The sequence below is a fragment of the Pongo abelii genome, chromosome 19, assembly GCF_028885655.2.
Source record: "Pongo abelii isolate AG06213 chromosome 19, NHGRI_mPonAbe1-v2.0_pri, whole genome shotgun sequence".
Classification (NCBI taxonomy): Eukaryota; Metazoa; Chordata; class Mammalia; order Primates; family Hominidae; genus Pongo; species Pongo abelii.
In genome coordinates, this window is record NC_072004.2 from 71,069,381 (window position 1) to 71,090,835 (window position 21,455).

The 21,455-nt window shown below is 40.2% G+C and overlaps 1 protein-coding gene across 1 annotated transcript; it reads right to left on the reverse strand.

Moving 5' to 3' along the window:
* Positions 1 to 2,723: 2,723 nt before the first annotated feature.
* On the reverse strand, positions 2,724 to 10,478 carry KRT28 (keratin 28). The gene is made up of 8 exons (XM_002827590.5): positions 9,963 to 10,478; positions 9,432 to 9,514; positions 8,758 to 8,914; positions 7,645 to 7,806; positions 7,440 to 7,565; positions 4,346 to 4,563; positions 3,667 to 3,722; positions 2,724 to 3,097 (listed from the first exon to the last, which is right to left on the reverse strand). The coding sequence occupies exons 1-8, from the start codon at positions 10,476 to 10,478 to the stop codon at positions 2,955 to 2,957; spliced, it is 1,461 nt and encodes a 486-aa protein (XP_002827636.4). The 3' UTR covers positions 2,724 to 2,954.
* Positions 10,479 to 21,455: the final 10,977 nt, after the last annotated feature.

A 21,455-nucleotide genomic window follows, 5' to 3' on the forward strand; every position in this document is an offset into this window, starting at 1 on the left:
TGTGCAGTTGCACAAGGTCTCATGTTCAGAAAGGCCCCACATTTGGATTAATGCTCTCCCGTTACCGTCTTGAAAATATTAGTTTCAGGATGGTAACAGAATTTTATCTTTTAACCTGTCTCTTGTTAGTGAATTCTGATGGGACCATGGGGGCATACAAGTGAGCATAGAAGTATGCCAGATATGTTTGCCTGCAGGTGCTCCTTACTGTCTCAGGGGCATATGCCCTTGTGCCCAACATTCTGGTGGATCCACAAGGTGCAGGGTCTAACAAAACCCAAAGCAAGTACAAGGTAAGTATATTGTGTTTATGACTGAGTAATCCCAATCTCTGTCAAACCCAAGAAGCCAGGCTTTCCATTCAAACCAGAACTTGCTCTCTGAGTATAGAAAGAAGACATTGGTCTTCTAAAAAATATGAATGACCAAGGAACCCTATCATATATATATATATTTTTTGAAACAGAGTCTTGCTCTGTCACCCAGCCTGGAGTGCAGTGGTGCCATCTCGGCTCACTGCAACCGCCACCTCCCGGGTTCAAGTGATTCTCGTGCCTCAGCCTCCTGAGTAGCTGGGATTACAGGCGTGTGCCACCGAGCCCAGCTAATTTTTGTATTTTTTGCAGAGATGGGGTTTCTCCCTGTTGGCCAGGCTGGTCTCGAACTCCTGACCTCAGGTGATCCAACCGCCTTGGACTCCCAAAGTGTTGGGATTATAAGAGTGAGCCACCACGCCTGGCCTATCATATAGTTTTTCCTGCTGCTTTCCTGCTTGCCTGTGTTGCCAACTGCATAAGTGGAAAATGATGATGTAGAAAGATCAAACAATCCATAGTTCCTTTTCCTTTCAGTCTTCTTACTCATTGGTAAACCACAGGTAGAGAATGCTGGTAGAAGGTGGGTATACACAGAAGTGAAATAAAAACAATTGAGTTTGTTTTGTGCAGTGTTTTCACTGTTTTGGTAGGAACAAAATACATATGCATGTATGAGCTACAAATTATGAATTGTGTGATTTTGGGGATTCTGTATATAAATTAAATGTTCTTTTGCTTGGATTTCAGACTGGCATGGCACAATATAAAAACGCATGGTAACATGTATGCCAATAACTTAGAACTTTAATTTTTCTTTATGATATGGTTTGGCTCTGTGCCTCCACCCAAATCTCATCTTGAATTGTAATCCCCATGTGTCGAGAGAGGGAAGTGATTGGATTATGGGGGTGGTTTCCCCCTGGTGTTCTCTGAGATAGTGTGAATTCTCACGAGATCTGATGGTTTTATAAATGGTAGTTTTTCCTGAGCCCTCATACACTCTATCTTTCCCGCCGCTATGTGAAGAAGGTCTTTGCTTCCCTTCACCTTCTGCCATGAGTACAAGTTTACTGAGGCCTCCCCAGCCATATGGAACTATAAGTCAATTAAACCTCTTCTTTATAAATTACCCAGTCTCAGGTAGTTTCTTTATAGCAGTGTGAGAATGGACTAATACACTTTACTTAGAACAAAACTAAATAGCAAAAAAAAAAAAAAAAAAAAAAAAAGGAAAAAAAACAACAACAATAGAAAACCCCAAATCAAAACAACAAAATCCAGGACAAGTTGAAAACATAAATGCAGATGCAAGGAAACAGCTTGATATTTTAGTGCCTTTGGGTGATACATTTTTCCTGATTGTTGAACAAGGAATCCCATGTTTTCATTTGGCAATAGGTCCTGAAAATTATGTAGCTGGCCCTGAGTATTGTACATTTGGAAATTATTTCTATGTGGATTTCTAGTATTTGCTTCATTTGATGGCTTTTGGCTGAAGATTTTGTAAATATCTCATTCTTCGCCACTTCTCTGAATCCCATGTGACTGGAGGATTGTGAGATAGAATTCCTTTTCTTGCTGGAGATTTTCACTGGAATCAGGCCATATACCAGAGAAATAAAGGAGCTGCCTTCCTTTTAGGCAATTTAATATTTGTTGGGAATTCCTACCATACATTTTGATCCAGAAACGTATAAATAGTCATAATCACAAGAATCATGATGTTCATCAACCTCATGGGGCTTCACGTTCCAGAACAGGTGTTGGTGGGTTAAATTTGGCCTGCTATATGTTTTTGTACAGACTGTGAGCTAGGAATGGTTTTACATTTTTAAATGGTTGAAAAAAGTTAAAAGAAGAATAATATTCCATGACAGGTAAAAATATTTACAATTCAAATTTCAGCATTAATAAATTAAGTTTTATTGGAACACAGTCATGTTCATTCATTCATCTATTGTCTATGGCTGAGGTTTGTAGTTGAAATAGAGACTTTACGGCCTGCCATGCCTAAAATATTTACTATCTGGGTCTTCACAAAAAAAGCTTCTGACCCCTGTTCTAGGAAAAGTGTCACTAGCACAAGCCGTATTGCTGTGGATTTTTCTGGAGATTATCCTGTTTAGATGAGGAATGGTATTCTGGGTATCGTGGAAAGAAGAGTTTGAGAGAGGCTCTTGGTAAAATACCAGGAATGTGTCATCTAGTGGTGAGACTTTTCAGTCACAGGAGAATTTCTGAATTTTTTGATTATTTGCCCACATAGACATGGTGTGATTTAAAGATTACGCCTAGTGAATGTTTCATATTCAAATGCCATGTGGCAGTATTGACTATTATTTAAAACAACAGTGAAAGGCAATTAAAATATATTCCACAAATGTTTCTCTATGAATTAGACATAGAAAAAAATCACAAATAATTATTTATTAGTCATCAGTGAATGGAAATGAATGCACATCAACTTTTTTATTTATTGGAAACAAACACTCAATATACTGTAAAACTAAGAAAACAGGTATTTTTGCTAAGTAACTTATCTTTAAAAGTAAAAAGTGTGTATATTCTCTCTGATATTTAGAATAATGCAATTGTACAGGATCCTTTCCGAAATTATTCTTTTCTCTAAAATGACAGCTAGAAAGGAACCCTTTGTTCTGTCTTGCCGTTGGTCATTTTAGATGTCTTTTCTTCAATGGAGTGAATCCTCGATGAAAGAACTTTACCACGTTGATCTATCTCTTCAACCACTGTCTTTACCAGTGTGGTTCTGGATAAATCTAGAAATAAAACACAGGCATACATATATTCAACCAAAAAGATTACATGACAATTCCACTGCTAGTTCAATATAATATATTATGGGTATTTTTGATTGAGGGAGTAAGTATATATTTATAATAATAGCTTGGGATAGTTTTAGCCACTTGATACTTCCCATTCAGAACAGTTTAGCTAAAATTACTTAAATATTGACTATGGTTGTAGTGTATGACTGCCATTAATGTAAAAGTATTGCTGTGACAGAAATAGAACTAGAGGGTTCACGCCTGTAATCCTAGCACTTTGGGAGGCCGAGGTGGGCAGATCACCTGAGGTCAGGAGTTTGAGACCAGTCTGGCCAACATGGTGAAACTCCGTCTCTATTAAAAATATAAAAACTAGCTGGGCATGGTGGTGGATGCCTGTAATCCCAGCTACTCAAGAGGCTGAGGCAGGAGAATCACTTGAACCCAGGAGGTGGAGGTTGCAGTGAGCCGAGATAGCACCATTGCATTCCAGCCTGGGAAACAGAGCGAGACTCTGTCTCAAAAAAAAAAAAAAAAGAAATAGAACTAGATTTTATTACCTTTAGATGAATTCCCAGGGCTTCCTGATCCAAAGCCCTTTGATTTGGAGCATGAACTGTAAAAGAAATATAGTTTATTCTTTTATATTTCTGCTTACTATCACTTCAGAAATATTCATTGACTCAATGAACTCATGTGACATTTGTATGCCAAAAACAGGTCTTAGTTTTCTATAGAGGAAACTCTTAAGATTTTTATGTGTAGGAGGTGAAAGTAATTAAATGTTATCTAAAGAGAGAATATAAATAAATCTTGTTTCCATTTGATTTTTTTTTACACCCAAGAATTTAAAACTTAAGGACATACATACATATATATGGATCCAGGTGGTTTGTACAGAGTACATTTATTTCAGGGCAGCGGTGATATTAGGTATGCACTGAAAGAAGGATAAAGCCTGCTTGTGGGAGGTGGAGAGAATCTTGAAACCCACAGTGATTAACATGGACAACTGATGGGAATGGCTGCAGGAACAGTTCCAGTCATCTAAGGCAGAGGAGAACACTGTGATGTACAAGATTTGGAAGAGATGACTCTCTTCTGAAAAAGCAAGAGATGGACATGCTTTTCTGCAGTGGGAATGAAAAAGAAAAGGCTTGGAAGTATGGAAGGCTAATGGGCAGCCCACATTTGTAGCTTAAAAGAGGTAAAAACTGGATTTTCAATGGCTTCACTTACTTTCCATCTCCATCTATCAGGTGGCAGTAGGTCTCAATTTCTTTTTCCAAGTGGACCTTGACATCGAGAAGATGCTCATACTCCAGCTTCTGGCCCTCGGTCTCGGTTCTGACCTGGTGCAGCTGCTCCTCCAGGGCCCCGATCTGAGCCTGGATCTGCGCCAGCTGCGCACAGTAGTTGCTCTCGGTCTCTGTCAAGGAGCACTCCAGGGAGTGTTTCTGAGGACATCAAAGAAGCCATGGCAAGGGATGAAGACACTCTGAGGACTAGTAGAACAGTCTTTCTCAGTAACCAGCAGGATTGCTCCCTAGGCAGTCATGGAAATTTGTGAGGCTTGTCACAATCAAATGGGAAAGAAAGGAGGCTGGCATTTATGAAGTGAGGGCCAGGCATGATGGACGTGGGATCCTGACATGGGATAAATGGCCCTTTTCCCACAAGACTTTTGATGTTCCACTGGACATTGATGATATATAGGTCATATTTCTATTAAAACCAACTGATATATTAAAGCACCTTTTAAGGGTAGCAGAATAAAAAATCGATATGGGAAAACTTGTATTTTGAAATTATATATTTATTTCGGGGTTACCTGTTGTTTCCGTCTTACTCTGCTACTGTCCCCGCAGATCCACTCTGCCAGTGTTCCATGGCTTTTTGTGCTACTGCTTTTTTTTTTTTTCTAATCCATCCTTGATTTTCTAGCCTCTATCAAAGGTCTTTTATTAAGGTACCTGAGACTGAATGAGTGCCTTAACAGATGTGAGATTTCAAGGCAAGAGCTATATCTCATAACACAATACGGGTCATTATTTCAACATTACTCTTATGAATATCATACTTCCTCTTTGCTACTTCTACAGTCTGTAATTTGTCTTGGCACCTGTTGCCTCCTTTAATTAAGGTAATTTTCCTCTTTCCCTTATTATAGATAAATATGTCTGGGCAATTATTACTTCTCTTGATATTAATTATTATCCAAGAGTCCACCCCAACTTCCACTCTTTCATTTTCCTTTTCTTGTGTGGAGGAACTTCTGATCTTACATGGTTGAAAATGAAAGATTTATTAAGAGAAGATGCAAGGCTCTGCCTCTTTCATTACATTTTCTAGGGTAGTTAGGCCCAAGTATTTACCTAGTAAATACATTTTATCTTAAAATACTTGCTTTTTTATTGCATTTATGGTATTATACTTTAAAAAATAATTTTGTATATTTCTAAATCTATTACCTAGTGACTTCATTCTAGCATTGCAAAGAGGGAATTACACAATATTTGTCATAACAGGCAGACATTGGGTCTAATGGGGCTGAGAACCTAACACTGACTTGGAGCTACTGACTTAGGCAAACAGACGTGTTACATGGAGGGTGCTGGGCTCTCCAGGAGCAGGTAAGTGGAAGGAGATCAGGATGGCAATGAGGAGAGTAAGACAACAGGTAGCAAGACGCCAGTGAGGTGTGTGCTCGGCAGCTCAAAACTTTAATTTCCCTGGTAATGCGTCCTCCTAGGGTATTCCTTTTTATGATTGCTAATACACTCATAAGTCAGAGGGGACAGCATCTCTACTTCACAGTCTTCCACTGTGAAGGCTGACTTGTCAAAGAGGGAGGAGAACAGGATGAACTTGAAAGTTTGTACATCACAGGAAGCAAACGTGAACATTTGTGTATTTAGACAACTCCCAACTTACAAATGACTTGTGTTCTAACTCTAGGAGATCAAGCTTAGAATTCATCATAAGACAACAGGGCCTCAGGGATGTAAGTTAGGTACTATGCTCCCATTATTCCAGAATTCAGTTATGTCCTGTGTTAAGTAGGCTTTTTATGTGTGGATTATCCTATGAGCCCAAATTATAGTACCACTGGCTGCACAGACTCTAACTACTTTTTAACATCCTTGTTTCTATGTGAAAATGCTCACAATTCTGGTCTGGGGACTCGAAAATGTATTTCCATCAGCGTAGCTCAGAAATAGAGGGAGGATTCACTCACACAGCTCCTGCAGCCGGAACAGAGTCCTCAGGGATCTAGTTCAGGGAAGAAGGGAAATGGAGAAGAAAGGAAGGTTCCAGGAGCCCACAGTGGCAGGGGTGTCTCGGGTACCTGCTAGCAGCAGTGATGAGGGAGAGGAGAAGAGGGCCATCCTGGTTAAGTTAGGGGCCAGTCAGTGTAAAAACAAGTCTCCCATCTAAATCCGATATAGGGAGAAAGCACACACCTTTAGAGGGCGGCTAAATCAAAAGAATCTCCCATTGTTTTGAGTCATCTTTTCCTTCTTGGCTCACTGCACTCACTTGGGTAATAGCTGCTCTCTTCTTTATGTTACAACCTGGTGTCCTCAGTGGGCATGAAACCTCTTATGAGGAAGGGAGTCCTTAGGCCATATGCATGCCGTAATTATCAAAGTCAAGCCTTTTGGGCACTGCCAGCTCACACTGTAGAAGGGAAGCCATTTTTAATCCTGGGTTGACTCCATGCTGACATTTGAAGTAAGGCAGGAGCTGGTGGTATGTGCCCAAGTGGCTGAAGGCCTGGCTTCCAGGTGTGCCCTTGGGGATTTGACCTCCGTCCTGGACTCTGTGGCGATGAAGAGCCTGACAGTGCCCATGTGGCATTCAGGTTTGTACCCTCTCTTCCTCTGCCTGGTGAAACCACATGTGGCTTCTAATATGTATTCATCAGTATCAGGAGACGCTGGTGTGATGCTGGCTCCCTGCCCTGTGTGACTCTAGCCCCACACCGCTGATCATAGACCTGTGGCTAATTTTCTGGTGGAGCAATATTGCTGCTGTTTGTTTTGCGGACCTGAGCTGAATTACCCTGAGAAAGGATCTATGTGAAATGTCTATTTTCATGAAATGAGCACTAAGCATCAGCCAGGAAGGGAACTCCCAGTGATGTTAAGGAGAAAGAAAAAGCTCTCTTTTAAGTGTCTATGGATCTGTTTTTTCCTGCTCTCCTCCACTCTCTCTGCTAAGTATTTGCAGGCAAAGGTATAATAGGAAAAAAGAAGGAAGGGCAGAGGGAAGTGCTTCTCGGAGGCTTTCTAGAATCACAGGATCCGGGCTGACCTTCGCTGTCACCTACCGTGGCCAACAGGGACTGCAGCTGGATCTCCAGGGTCTGCAGGGTGCGCCTCATCTCGGTGAGCTGGCTCCGGGCGGAAGTGGCTGCGCCTGAGTCGTGGGAGATCTGCTGCTGCAGCGAGGCGCTCTGCAGGGCCAGGAAAAAGGGTCACACGGAGTCCCCACACGCCGGGGAAGTGTGAGCAGAGGAATGGGGCCCACCTCACCTTCTCATTGAACCAGGCCTCGGCGTCCTTGCGGTTCTGCTCTGCAAGGGCTTCGTACTCCGCTCGCATGTTGTTCAACAAAACCGCGAGGTCTACCCCGGGGGCCGCATTCATCTCCACGTTCACGTTGCCCCCAGCCGCGCACTGCAAAGCCTTCATCTCCTGGAGGGAAGCAAGAGTGTGGCTTTAGGGGCATTGCAAGTTCACACTCAGTCTGAGAAGTACTCAAACGTGTTACTTTATGTCTCAAAGTTTGTGGTCAGGTGTGTAATTTATGGCACACAATTTTTTAATCGACATATTCGGTCCATATGCATGCCCATCATCTATTTAATTAGTGATCTGGTGGCCGGGCGCGGTGACTCACTCCTGTAATCCCAGCACTTTGGGAGGCTGAGGCGGGCGGATCACTTGAAGCCAAGAGTTCCAGATCAGCCTGGCCAACATGGCGAAAACCCATCTCTACTAAAAATACAAAAATTGGCCAGGCGTGGTGGTGTGCGCCTGTAGTCCCAGCTACTCCAGAGGCTGAGGCAGGAGAATTGCTTGAACCTGGGAGGTGGAGGTTGCAGTGAGCTGAGATTGCGCCACTGCACTCCAGCCTGGCGACAGAGCGAAACTCTGTCTCAAAACAAAAGAAAACAAACAAACAAAAAAATTAAGGACCTGTTAATTAAAATCACCACCACCACCAAAAACAGTCATAGCACCCCAAGAGAAGTAATTTATCCTTTTAAATGAGAAAGGGATTTAAAGACCAGAGAGTTACTCAACATATAGTTACTGAATAAATGTCAGGTTGATGAGAATAGAACAGTAGAAAAAACCCTGAAATCCTGGCCCTCATAGGCATTCATCCTAGGGATGACTGCTGTCATTTATTGAGTGATTATTATATGCCAGGCACTGTTCTGAGCGTGTGATATATATTAATTCACTGAAGCCTTTTAACATCCCCTCGTAGTAGGTAGTAGTATTAGACTAATCTGTCTATATCCGTTGGCAAATTATAACAATGAACCTGAATTACTATTGTGATTTTAACCCCCAACCCCTGCCCAGTATTTAAAATGTACAGAATTGTGATTGGACTACAGGTAAAGCTTCTCCTACCTCTTCGTGGTTCTTCTTGAGATATGTCATCTCCTCACTCAGAGACTCATATTGCAGCTCCTGGTCGGTCCTGCAGAGCGTCAGCTCATCCAGGACTCGCCGTAATCCATTGATGTCGGCCTCTACGTTTTGGTGAAGGGTGAGCTCATTTTCATACCTTGGGGGGCATTTAAGTGAATTTCAGTGCCAGTAAGACTACCTCAAGAAACAGAGATATTCAATCCCAATTGCTTTAAACTGAAAATTAGAAATTGAATTAGGACTCTAAATAGTATAAAAATATACGAAGAAAGCCCTCCTCCATTACCCCCACTCAATTCTGTACAGGATAATTGGCAGTTATTTCATCACACAAATTCCAATAGCATAATCTAGTTAAATAAAAATACACAATTTTGGAATTTTATTTTAGTTAATGTTTTTCCTTGGTTGACTAATGATTTACTGAGCATCTACTTTGTGCTTGGCAGTATTCTAAGGCAGGCAGAGAAATATATTGATATTTTGTCCCAGGAATATAATAACTGTGTGTAAGTTGATTGTAACATTATAATACAAATCCTTTTATCTTTTAGGTGATAGTTCATTCTACTTGGGATGAAATTGAAATTTTATTTAACAAATTAAATAAATAGAAACTTTTTTCTAGAGCGGGATTTTTTTCTGTCACTTACTTTAGCCTGAAATCATCAGCAGCCAGTCTGGCATTATCAATCTGCAGAATGACATTAGCATTAGTGGTAGTGGAGGAGATAATCTAGGATAAACCAAAACAGAGAACACAACAAGTAAGTATGCTTTTATGTGATTCATTATTTCAGGAAATGAAAAAGGTTACTCAAGTTTTTGCATAAAAATCTCACCTCCTTATGTAATAATCAAAATGTTTCAAGTTTAACTTTTAAAAATTAAAGACATGGTTTTACTTATTCTCATATATTCACCTAACTTTAGAACTACAATACTTTTTTATTCATATGCCTATGAATGTACTTCAACATAAACAATGGAACTAATAACATTTTAACTACATTAAAATTCATGAATCAAAGGGCCCATTTTTGAATAGTAGGAAGAATTGTTTATCTAAGTAAATAAATACAAGTTACAGATAACAGTCAAGAAGCATTTCTTATTGTATGTCTTTTGCTAGGTATTTCTTAGTTTTAAATACTTGCGTTAGTTCCAAATCTGTGATTTCTCACCTTATTCTTAAGATCCTCAATTGTTAGGTGATATCTGCTATAGTCATGATCAAGTCCACGGCAAGATCCGGGTCCGTACTTTTCATACCAACCTTTGATTTTTCTCTCTAATTCAGCATTTGCCTCCTCCAGAGCTCGCACGTTATCCAGGTAGGTTGCCAAGCGGTCATTAAGATTTTGCAGGGTCACCTTCTCATTTCCAGAAAGAAGTCCCCCTTCGCTTCCAGCAAAGCCAATACAAGCAGCATTTCCAAGGGCACCACCAGCATGGCTCCCACCAGGAACACTGCCCAAGCCCCCTCCCAAGGCACAGGAAAATTCACTTCCAGCAACAGAGCCGCCATATGCACTGCTGCCTGCAAAGCCTGCACCTCCATTGGGGGGTCTGACAGATCCAGCTCCAGACCTTAAGCAAACATGCCTGGATCCATTAGAAAATCGGAGAGACATGGTGTTTTGAGGAATGTTCACCTTGTCTATGCAAAACTGTAACGTCCCAGGAGAACAGAATATCATGCACTGATGATTTCTTTGGGCTTTTATATACCTTTATTGGGGCGTTCCTATTTGAGTTACATATGCCAAAAGAAAAATGGCATCACTTAGATTAGCATAAAATTATGTATAATTGGGTGATTTAAAAAATAATTAATGTCTAACATCCCTAGGTGTTGCTTTGGGCTATTTCTTATCTTAAATATAAGGGTTTGTTCTATATTAAGTTTATTAATTTAACTTCTAATTTTGAGTGAGTAATCCTTTCCTTTCATCTAGACCCTAGGCATATACTCTCATTATCTGGCGCCAGGTATTATCAAATTTTTTATAAAGTTAAGTAAGATTATGATAGAGTTTTGTGAGGTACAGTAGGGTCTCAATTACCACTGAGGGGTACAAAGGACTGCTAACTACAGAAACAGATATTTTATCCCACCAGAAAAAAAATGTGTTATTTAGAAAACAGAGGCTAGTGACATCTCTATTCTTACCATGATTATAACATCTATTTACTATCTTGGACAATGCCACAAATGTTGATCTATTATTTTGTTTAAAATAGCATGGTTATGATGTCTGGTGCTCTATGCTAAGTGCTAAAATGAAAGACATAGTGCTAACTAAATGCAGAAGTGAAAAATGCATGATTACAATCTTTAAGAAATCTATTGTCAGGTCCAGACGGGCTGGATCATGGTTAGCCTTCTGTGCTGGTCTAAAGAGTTTGTAATGAGTCCTAAGTAAAAAGCAGAGGGCTACATGATCAGGTTGAAATGAAACAAAGTGGTCAATTACAAGGTTGGAACAATGGTCCAGGTGAGAAGGATGAAGGCAGTGGGGATGCAGAGAAGATGGCTTTGAGAGAATATGGTAATATGATTGAATTTGGAGAGTAGGGAATAAGGCAGAATTGGGGATAACTCTTAGGTAATTAATTTTAGATTCTGGGAACTCATAATATTCACTGAGATGGGGAATAGAGGAGGAGGAAGACACGGAGTTTAGGTTTGGACCAACTGGATTTGAGGGGTTGCCAGAGTATTCCAGATGAAGGTGGCTGATAGCAAGAATGACTGTTTAGAATATGTATACTGAACTGGAAAAATACTTGACTAGCAATGAGTAAAAGAAAATTGGAGGGTCCAGCTCTCATTTGTAATGACGTTCAGCTGCACATTTGGAAGTAATCCTGGTGCAGGAATAGAAAGGATGATGATCAGACTGATGTGGGTTTTGGGATTCGAAGACAGGTCCAGAAGAAGGAAACAGTGGCAAAGAAGTTTCTGGTGTTCTTGAGAAAATGGTTGAGGCGATTGACTGTATGATCATATAGCAAGAAGAAAGTAAAACCAGAGGGACAGATGGACTGAAGAAAAGGGCAGAGGGTGAGTCATTGGGTATCCTTATGAGGTCATGGAGCAGGCAGAGTGTGAGGAGGAGATTGATAAAGGTGAAGGATGACAGGCTAAAGTTGGATAGTGGAAACCAGAATTTAGAATTTTAAAGTAGGCACAACTCCAGGTGTCACCAAAGTCCAGAGAGTAGTCAGGGGAGTGGACCAACAGTCACTGGAACAAGAAGTCAGAAGTGGATTGGACCTGAAAGGCAAGAGAGTAGGAGGTCAGGAACCATCTGTCTGTGACATTAAATGTACCATCTATAAAGGCGTGAAGTTTCTCGTGATGGCAGGAGATGGGAGGGAAGTGGGCTGTGAGCCATTGTCAAGGTTTTTGGACGATGAGGCAGAGGGGAGTGTGTGTGGTGAGCGGCCACTGGATGGCATTTGCCTCAAAAGAAGGGTCTTAGCATAAGAATTAAGTGGCACAAAGCTAGATGTGGCATTGGGGATCTAGAGAACACAGACTCTGCCTTGAAGTCCTTATGTTAGGTATGTGGAAGTGGGAGCAGAAGAGGAGATGGAGGTGAAGAAGGAGGATGGAGAGGAGATGAGAGGAAAAGATGTGGGAGAAAATGAGAGGAAAGGGGAGAGAGATGGGAATGGAGATCGAGGATGAAGGATGTTTCTGTTAGAAAAAGTTGTTAGGACAATTCAGCAGAAAGTGGTTAATGCTATTAAAGAATCATTTCAATTGAACTATTTTGCAGAGAGGTCTGCAGAAAAGGTTCATGTAATTGTCAAAACGTGGATAAAAAGAGTTTCCACCTCATAAGCTTGTTGAAAAACTAAATGAGATCATGCTTAGCGCAGTGCCTGGCAAATGGAAAACTGTCAATGAATGGCAACCATTATTATTACTATTGTTGTTGTTCCTAACTGGGTGTGTGAGTGTAGAGGGCTGGGACATCAGGCTGGAAGAGAAGGAGAAGTGAGCAAGGAGAAGCCTTCTTCTTGAGGCCATGGCTGTGGAGGGTGGGGATGAAGAGGGTTGGCAGGGCAGGAAAAAGGAGGGACAAGGGACAGGAGGCACTTGGTTGGACGTGACTGGTTTTGAGTCCACTTGGTTGGATTTGACTGGGTTCAGGGAGTGATGACAAGTATAAAATTGTTTTTCCACCAGAATAGTCAGGGGTAGTCTCCTGGAATTGCCTTGGCCTAAGCAGTCTGGAGCCTAATTAGCTGGTGCTGAGGGTGGCTCGCGTGTGGCCTCTAAGATGCATTTTCTGGACAAAGTTGTAGGATATTTTTAGAGTTGCAAAGAGCCTTAGACATCACCTAATTTAGCCCCTTATTTGGCAGTTCAGGGCAACTGAGACCCAGAAATGTTGAACAATTTGCTCAGAGCTGTGAAGGATAGGCCAGGTGAAAATGTGGCATATGTTCAAGTTGACCTTGGTATTCTGGCACCGTGAACATATTTAGACATAAATAATTACTCTATGATGCATGCTCATACAAATACTTACTTCATATGTTGCCATTTGTAGTCTTTTTTTTAAACATTGGCAACCTCTTTACTATCTAGAGACTAGATATTATAAAATTAGGACTCATTTGTCCAGTATATACACAATATACACAGTATAACAAAGTTAAATAAAATGCATGTAACACATAGGGAAATATAGAAGCTGAAATTTTCTAGTGTACACCATCCATAGTCTTAACATGCGTAAGTTGTAAAATGATTCTAATTGAATTGCTGAGATTTAACTATAAGGAATTAGAATATGGAAATGTATAAAGAATTGCAAATCTCTCATTTATTACTAAACTCCAAATAATAATTAGACAAGTCATTGGTGTAACGTGTCTGCATCCTTTATAAGTAAGTAAAATGTTTCCAAAAGGCCATTTTACAACAAGAAATGAAATAACAATGCATTGCATACTTGAAAATTGCTAAGAGAGTAGAATTTAAGTGTTTTCACCACAAAAAGTGATACAGATATGGGGTAATGTGTGTGTTAATTACTTTGACTGAGCCATTCCACAATGTACACATATTTTCTTTTTGTCTTTTTTTTTTTAACTTTTCTTAATCAAAAGAAAACTGGGATTTTTTTCTTTAAAAATGTATACATATTTTAAAACATCACCCTGGGTTTTTTTTGTTTTCTTTAAAAAGTACATATATTTTAAAACATCATGTTGTACAACATAAATATGTACAATTATAATTTGTTAATTTAAAAAACAAATGAAAACAACAAAAAGAAAAAATGACAAAGTATTTCTTTAAAAAGTATATGCTTAAATAAGCAGATTCTCCTTTTCAGCCAGCGTCTGTCATTAGGACCCTGACCATCCTAGTTGCCGGCCACACTCACCCCTCTCCTTCCACCAGGGGGCAGGGCTCGTTTACATATGGATCTCGCCGCGCAGATGCCAGGGGCGGAACCTCCTCTCCAGCCTGGGTCCCTGCTGTCCTCAGGTGGAAATGATTAAACCTCTGCAAACAAGCAGCTTCAGCATTTAATTTTGTGAAGTTACAGAGTGTGATAAGTACAAAGACATGATGGCCTTACATTGATATGCTGCTTTACAGCTTCCAAAGGGATTTCTTGTATATGATCTCATTTGAACCTTACAATGAAGGTGGGAATTAGGAAGAGAGAGGTTTCCTTTCCCTGTTTTAAAGATAAGGAAACAGAGGAACCGTTCTAGGATACACAGTGTGAAACTGGATGGACAAGGCCCAGAACGCGCCTTGTGTCTCAGTGAGGTGGTCCTTTCAGTACATAATTATCTTAAGGTCAGGTAGAGAAATGAAAACCAAACAATGCAAAAATCTGTCTTTAATGTCTTTAATTTGTTTCTTACAAATTCTTTGCAGAATTTCGAATTAATAGCAAAATAAAATTTTTGGCTACAGTTCTGCTATCAGGTGTCATTCATTCATTCACTCATTTATTCAGTCAAGAAATATTTAGTGATCACCTATTTTTTAAAACGTTTATTTTAGGTTCAGGGATACATGTGCAGGTTTGTTATATAGGTAAACTCGTATCATGGGGGTTTGCTGTGCAGATTATTTTGTCATCCAAGTACTAAGCCTAGTGCCCAGTACTTTTTTTTTTTTTGATCTAATGAACACCTATTATGTGCCAGGCATTGCGTTAGTGGCAGGTGGTACCAAGGGGAAGAAAATAGAGGCCTTCTCAACTCTCATGGAACTTATTGTTTATTGGGGAGTTGGGCCTTAAGCAAATAAGCATAAAATTACAAATTGCTGTAAAAATTAGGGAAGGAAGAAACATGGAGCTATTAGGGGAGACCTAATTTAGATTAAGGCAATCCTTTTGAAGAATGACATTAAGCAGATACCAGAAAGATGAGAAAGAGATTGCTAGGCAAGGGGGTGGGCGAAGAGGCATTCTGGGAGGGGAAGAAAATATAAATAAAATAAAGTTTTTTCTTTTAGCTTGAGAAGGGAAGGGTATGGTGCCTTCAAGGAACTGGAAGAAAACCAGTATTGCTGGTGGTGAGTGTGCAGGGAGAGAGGACTGCAAAGGGCTGCCCATGAAGAGATTTATTGGACCAGGTTAGGGATTTTGAATTTGAACCCAAGCATAAAGGGAAGCCATTGAGAATTTTAAGTAGATGAGTGATGGAGAATGGATGGGAGGGGAGTGAGAGTGTGTCGGGGGAAACCATTACAAAACCAGTTGCAGTAATTCAGATGAGCCAGGGTAGTTAAGATAGAAGTGGATGGAACTGGGATAATTTTGGAGAATGTCTTTATTGCACCTGGTAATACATAGCTGTGGTAAGGATGGGGAGGACAGGAATAGAGAAGAATTAAAGGTGATTCTTGAGATAGGCAAAATAATGGCTCTACCAAAGATGTCCACGTCCTAACCCCCAGAACCTGTGAATACATTACCTTCCATGGCAAAAGAAACGTTACGGATGGATTAAATTAAAGATATTAAGATGGGGAGATTATCCTGGATTATCTGGGTGGACCCAATATAATCATAAGGGTCCTTAGAAGGAGGAAGGAGTGCCAGAGTCAGAAAAGGCAATGGGATAGTGGAAGCAGAGACGGAGATTGGAAGATGCTATGCTGCTGTCTTTGAAGATGAAGGATGGGGCCATGAGCCAAGACATGCATGTGGCTTCTAGAAGCTAGAAAAGGCAAAGAAATTGATTGTTTCCAAATGGTGAGTGATGGTGCTAGCATTTGCAGCTGTGGTTGTTTCCACTGTGTTGTGCTGTCTGTCTTCTGGGAGTATGTCACCAACCATCAATACCCTACTACCGATGTTGATCAGAAATAAAGATTCTGGGCTGGGTGCTGTGGCTCATGCCTGTAATCCCAGCACTTTGGGAGACTGAGGTGAGGGGATCACTTGAGGTCAGGAGTTTGAGACCAGCCTGGCCAACACGGCAAAACCCTGTCTTTACCAAAAATACAAAAATTAGCTGGGGGTGGCCACGTGTAGCTACTAGAGAGGCTGAGGTATGAAAATCACTAGGACCCGGGATTTGGAGGTTGTAGTGTGCCAAGATCATGCCACTGCACTCCAGGCTGGGTGATAGAGTGAGACTATCATCTCAAAAAAAAAAAAAAATTAGCAAGGCATGGTGGTATGCATCTGTGGTGTCAGCTATTCGTGAGATGAGATAGGAGGATTTCTCGAGCCCAGCAGGTAGAGGCTGCAGTGAGCTGTGGCAACAGAGTGAGACTTTATCTCAAAAACAACAACAACAACAACAACAACAAAGAAATAAAGATTCTGTAGAGATGTCATATGGATCACAGTTTTGAAGTTGGGTACCTCAGTGTAGCATTTGTAACTATGCCCCCTGTTGTTCTATAATGCTCTTCCCAACTTTTTGAAATATTTAATTTCTACTATCCACCAAGGCTCAGTTCAAGAGCCACATCTTCTAGCAAACCTTCCTTGACATTCCATTCTGATTTGGATGCCATGGTGCCTTGTCCATGGTCCTTAGCCCCCGACATGTACATTTACTATGGCATGTATCACAGGGAATGGCTATGTCTTAACTTATTATCTCCATGGCCTAGCACATTGTCTGCCTCAATGGTGTTTGTTGAATGAATGTATCCCACCCAATGAATTAAAGTCTCAGGGACTCCAAATCCCTACCCTCCCCCGGCAAGGTCCTGGGGATGATTGTTCTGAAAAGGGCTGGTGCACCAAGCCCTTGACGTAGTTCAGTAGCTTCATCCATTGTCGGACACAGCTGTTTCTGCTACACCATTCCTCTGCTCTGTTCATCGTGAGGAGGGTTTTTTTTTTTTGCACCAGGATTTGCAGCTTTTATGAAGCTCCCATAAGTAACTGTTTATTTCAGTCCTTCTCTTGGTTCCTGAGAAAGAGGGGAACAAATAGCACCAGTGAGTGAATTGGAAAGCATTTGAGTGACACTACCCAGATTTGCACCTAGAAGTGTCCTCACTGGTTATGATCCAGTGTCTCAAGCCCCTAAATTACCTGCTGTGGGGGAAGTTGCTATTATTGGGGGCAGTCTTGAACAGAGTTTAGGTGTTTACCATGAAGAAAGTCGTGAAGATGGAGAGCTAGAAAAGTTCCTAGCACTTTGGAGAGCCTGGATGGCATGAATTATTTTTTCCATTTTTTTAAACCCCAGCATCCCTGGATTTGCCTTGGGAGGTCTTGTAGTCCATGTACTCACTTGTAGGTGACTCACTGATTTTGTCACTGGCTTAACCAATATTTATTGAGCCTCAACTTGTGTGTTGAGAATTGTGCTAGGTGTGGGTTTACAGCTACCTATGAGTAAGGCAGACAGACATAACCTCGCTGAGATTAAAATCTAGTTTACAAAAGGACTACCCAAGTTGTTACCAGGGACATGCTGACAAGATTTTTTCCTACGCTCTGTCGTCCAGGCTAGAATACAGTGGCACAATCTCAGCTCACTGCAACCTCCACTCCCAGGTTCAAGGGATTCTCATGCCTCATCCTCCTGAGTAGTTGGAGTTACAGGCACATGCCACCACGCTTGGCTAATTTTTGTATTTTTTAGTAGAGATGGGGTTTCACCATGTTGCCCAGGCTGGTCTTGAACTCCTGGCCTCATGTGATCTGCCCACCTTGGCCTTCTAAAGTGCTGGGATTATAGGCGTGAGCCACTGCATCTGGCCTCTGTAGAGACTCTTGATACACCAGGAATGAAAGCCTAGTCCTCAATCTCTGTGCAAGGGATACTGCTGCTGAGGGCATATTTTGGAAGTGTGTGTGTGTGTGTGTGTCTATGTGTGAATGTGTACACACGTGGTCATCATAATGATAGGGGTTGTTGCTGGCATTGGGGGTCGGGGAGGGATGCCAGACATAATGAAATGCATGATACAGTCCTGGACATCAAGGAATTGTCCTGTGTTCCACATGACTTTTGAACCATGAGCTATTCATGAAAGTGAAAAACCTGTTTATAATTACCTGAATCTGGAAACGAATTCTAAGTTATGTAAAAACACAAAATTTTTTTTTTTTTACAAAGTTGTAACTGAATTTTTTAGGAATGTAATTGCTGTATAAATCAAGGAAGATTGTACTTAAGCTTATTTTGCCCGGAATTTGATCAAGCGTTGTTTAAAATATCCCATCACCAACAACATTGCTACTCATTGTATTTAAGTCAGTGATGTGCCCACGTTTTATCAGTCTCTCTTCATTTGTACCTTTTTGCATTCACGCTGATTTTGCATATAGATGCAATCATTTGACTACTTCATTACATCTTCTGGTACAATCATACTCGAACATTTCCATATTGAAATGCAAATAATTTTATTACAAGTAACTTTCCTTCCGTTTTTCTTTTACATCTATCATTAACCTTTCTACACACTATAGATTATAATCATAGATAATATAACCTTCCCATGCATAGTTTCTTTATCTTTTCTTTTTCTTTTCTTTTCTTTTTTTTTTTTTTTTTGAGACGGAGTCTTGCTCTTGTTGCCCAGACTGGAGTGCAATGGTGTGCTCTTGGCTCAGTGAAACCTCCGCCTCCCGGGTTCAAGCAATTCTCCTGCCTCAGCCTCCTGAGTAGCTGGGATTACAGGCACGTGCCACCACACCTGGCTAATTTTTATATTTTTAGTGGAGATGGGGTTTCACCATGTTGGCCAGGCTGGTCTCAAACTCCTGACCTCATGGTCCGCCCGCCTCAGCCTCCCAAAGTGCTGGGATTACAAGCATGAGCCACCATGCCCAGCCAGTTTCTATATGTTATATAAAAATATATATGTGAAACACAGAAGTGATAAGTATATGTTTTGTACATGTGATATTTATAGTACCCACCCCTGCTACTCCTCCGTATACTAGGATAAACTGTGTGTTGGAAGGATATATTACCTATGAATTTCATTTCTCAATAGTAAAGGGGGTGAATCAAAATATTTGCTATAAAAAAGGAATGTAAGTCAGAACTACTAGCAAAATATAGGAAGAACTTCTATTTAAGTTTTTGTATTAGAAAGTAAGAATTAAACTAAACTCATATTTAATATAAGAATGACATTGGCATTTGGATTTCATCTTTATGTCAATCTCTCTTCTCAATCAGCTCAAAAGATATTCTGAGAAAAAAATGTTCACCCCACAATGTAGAGAAGTGGACAGTGACATCTTCATTTGCTTGCAATGCACTGTGACATTACAGTTTATGTCCATTGTATTTCAGGATTGTATTTGCTGCTTTCAATGGAGCGAATCCCCCCTCCCCACCAGAAACAGCAAAGAAACAGCAACTGGAAGATAACAGAATCATGAAAGCATGATTGAAGAACAAAAAAATTGGAGAGCTGATACTTCCACTTCTTTTAAGAGTTCTTTGCCAGCCACATTATTGGGTAAAATATAATACAATAATCATCATAATGGTGGTATTATATTCCATCAGAAATCGGCTGATAAAATTTGTAGTTCTCAAAAAGATTATTTAAAATAAGGATTTGGGTCTACAGTCTTTATGCTAAATACATGTTGTGCATTGAGCTATCTGATAGTATATATACACAGACATATATTTTATATAATTTTAAAATAAATATGGACATCTTGGGGGTGCATATTCAAATGTTTTTACTGTAATAAGAAATGTCTAGTAATCACTGCTATAGAGGAAGGAGCTCTAGGCTTGAAATCAGAAATCCCAGATATAAGACCTAGGTCTGCCACCTGCTATCCATGAGACCTTGGGGAAATCATTACATATTTCTGAACCCTGCATATGTCCCAGGGTTGTTCTGAAGATGATTTCTACATAGAGGTGTAAGTATATTGAGAATTGCAAAGATCTGTGCACACACACAGTGTTACACTGTTCTTCTATATTACTTCTTGACATACTTTGGTATGTCCTTACCACATAAAACAGTATCCCGCATATGGAGATAATTATAATTCTAAATAGTGTTTATGAACAATAGAGTCTTATTACTGTTTAAATGGCTTTCCATAATTAGAACAGAGTGGAAATTCCATTGTGCTTATTTCATTTTTCTCCTCTTAACACAGTTTCCACAAATAAATACTGTAAAGCATGGTGTTCCTGCCGAGATGTGATATCTTAGTCTTTGTCCCCATTTTTGCAGAAGGTAATCAGCTCTACTGACAGGGCAGATGAAAAAACAGTGAAATAATAGAAAGTTTAATTTGAACGTGTATGTAGATTACCTGTAGACATTTTGGAAGGCATAGGTTGCTAGAGATCATCTCAATTGTACAGGGAGGACTACTGCATTGTCAAGCTCCCATGGCAACCTGGGCTTACTTCTGTGTAGTGCTTTCTACCATGTTTATGTAGTTGTACATCTATTTCTACTTCTGAGTTCTTTGAAGGCAAGGATTGTGTTTCATTCATTATTTCTAATCCCCGTTGCCTGGCACAGTGCTTGACACTGCAGAACGGATGATCAACCAATACATATTTTAATGCATACTGTGAACCAAGGTCTATGATAGGCGTTGGATTGATTTATATCAATTCCAGTTATTTTTTAAAGGCAGAAAATGATAGCTGGGTTTGGGGAGATGTCAGTGAAAGGGAATAGGTGATGGGCATTAGTGAGACTGTTATGCATTCTTTTTCCAAAGAGAAAGTGGAAGATGGACTTTTGATTGGAGAAAAATCTCAACAGGAATACCACCACGGAGCATAGAAGGGTGAGGATACACCTAAGTGAGAGCAGACATTGCTGTGAGTTTCTATATTTCTTTTGGCTTGGCATCAAGTAGCGATTACATACCAACTCCTTTTATCTCTTCCCACCATAAGCAACCCAGTTGTCCAAACATTACTCATTCACATTCCCAAACCAACTACCAAAACAACATTCCAGGAGAAGCAGGAGTTTTAAAGGTTGTGCGTTATGACACCTCCATCTTTTCTTTCTAATAACAGGCTGCACAAATATAAACATGTGTGATTACAGGCAGGCTATGGTTTAATTTTAATTAACCTGTTGGTTCTATAGATTAAGAATATGATTCACAAAGTTTGTTCATTAAAAAATCCATTATAAGGAAATTATTTACCTGTGCTTTTTTTTTTTTTCACTATAAAGAAATTTTCATGCTCTTTAG